This window comes from Rhinopithecus bieti, unplaced genomic scaffold (genome assembly GCF_001698545.2).
Source record: "Rhinopithecus bieti isolate Rb0 unplaced genomic scaffold, ASM169854v2 scaffold_43193, whole genome shotgun sequence".
Classification (NCBI taxonomy): Eukaryota; Metazoa; Chordata; class Mammalia; order Primates; family Cercopithecidae; genus Rhinopithecus; species Rhinopithecus bieti.
This window is the reverse complement of record NW_016817840.1, coordinates 215,578-217,330: the sequence shown is the minus strand read 5'-3', so window position 1 is coordinate 217,330 and position 1,753 is coordinate 215,578. Positions and strand designations below refer to the sequence as shown.

General features: G+C 41.9%; 1 protein-coding gene across 1 annotated transcript in view; it reads left to right on the top strand.

Annotated features, from left to right (window-relative positions):
- GPC4 (glypican 4) overlaps positions 1-805 on the top strand; it is a 43,323-nt gene extending 42,518 nt beyond the window's left edge. The window contains exon 9 of the mRNA XM_017856200.1: positions 22-805. Within this exon, the coding sequence (XP_017711689.1) occupies positions 22-162 (141 nt within the window). The 3' untranslated portion in view covers positions 163-805. The remainder of the gene's footprint in view (positions 1-21) is intronic.
- The last annotated feature ends 948 nt before the right edge of the window (positions 806-1,753 follow it).

Genomic DNA, 1,753 nt, shown 5'->3' with positions numbered 1-1,753 from the left:
TATCAGCAGTGCCCTTCAGAGTTTGACTATAATGCCACTGACCACGCTGGGAAGAGTGCCAATGAGAAAGCCGACAGTGCAGGTGTCCGTCCTGGGGCACAGGCCTACCTCCTCACTGCCTTCTGCATCTTGTTCCTGGTTATGCAGAGAGAGTGGAGATAATTCTCAAACTCTGAGAAAAAGTGTTCATCATCAAAAAGTTAAAAGGCACCAGTTATCACTTTTCTACCATCCTAGTGACTTTGCTTTTTAAATGAATGGACAACAATGTACAGTTTTTACTACGTGGCCACTGGTTTAAGAAATGCTGACTTTGTTTTTTCATTCAGTTTTGGGAGGAAAAGGGACTGTGCATTGAGTTGGTTCCTGCTCCCCCAAACCATGTTAAACGTGGCTAACAGTGTAGGTACAAGAACTATAGTTAGTTGTGCATTTGTGATTTTATCACTCTATTATTTGTTTGTATGTTTTTTTTCTCATTTCGTTTGTGGGTTTTTTTTTCCAACTATGATCTCACCTTGTTTCTTACAAGCAAACCAGGGTCCCTTCTTGGCATGTAACATGTACGTATTTCTGAAATATTAAATAGCTGTACAGAAGCAGGTTTTATTTATCATGTTATTAAAAGAAAAAGCCCAACAAGCAGTAAAATTTCCATTTCTCCCTGTTATTTTAGTTGCCTTATCTGGAGAGACGTGGAGGTGATTTTCTTTTTTTTTTAATTATTATTAAGTTAGGACAGAATGTGAGGACACGAGCAGGCTTCTGAGCCACTTGTCAGATTGTATTCAAAGCATCAATCCAAGAAGAAGGTTATACGTCCTTCATTTATAGGTGGTAATTGGAAGAGACTGCAGATTACTGCTTTGAATGAGTTGAATTACATAAGCTAAGATCACTGTAGGTCCATTTCCTGAACCCACTTATATATAAACTGTAACCCATTTAGAAAAGATTCTGGATATCCTCCCCTTGAAGGATAGAAGGCGTTCAGGATGTCCCAGTTATCACATGTTCACACTTGGGTTTGGGGTGTTTTAAAACCAGGCAGGTTAGCTAGCCCACCGTGTGCTAGTTTTCATGTTCACACTGACCCTATTTGAATTAATATCCCAATGGCAGCAATAAATGACCAGCAATCTCACTTGATCCCCTTGTTAGAGTGGTCCAGATTTCAAACCCAACTATGTACAGGGAGCTGTCTGGGAGCTAGCCAGAACTGGGGTACAGCCTGGGCTCAGGGAATAGCTGTCAACACTCGGGTAAAGTTTTGTCTGTGCATGCGTATCTCCATTTGTTTTGGGAACCCAGTTTTGTTTTAAGAGAGTATAAGGTGTCTCATTTGAGTCTTTTCTTACCCGGCCCCTCTTAACAGTAAAACAAAGGACTTGCCATGGTTCACACCAATGTGCTGCGATCCAAGATATCAGCCAAGGAGCCCACTTAGGGGAGAACTAGGTGTCCAGATTTTGTACGTGTTGTTTTCTTCGGGGTGGGGCGGGGTGGGAGTAGGTAGAGCTGAGAAGACTACAAATTAGCAGTGACCTTTAGCCATGTGGGTGAAGTGACAAAGGCCATGGCCATATCTGTTGTCCCAGGCCAAAGACTAACAACTGCCTTGGCCCCTTGGGAATCCCTTCCTTGTGTCCTTACCAAATGATAGCTCATAAAACTCTGATAATGTAACAAATCACTTTCAAAGGAGTTCCCAGAAGTCTTCAGAAAGACTAAAATTCTGTAAGTCTCTTCCTGC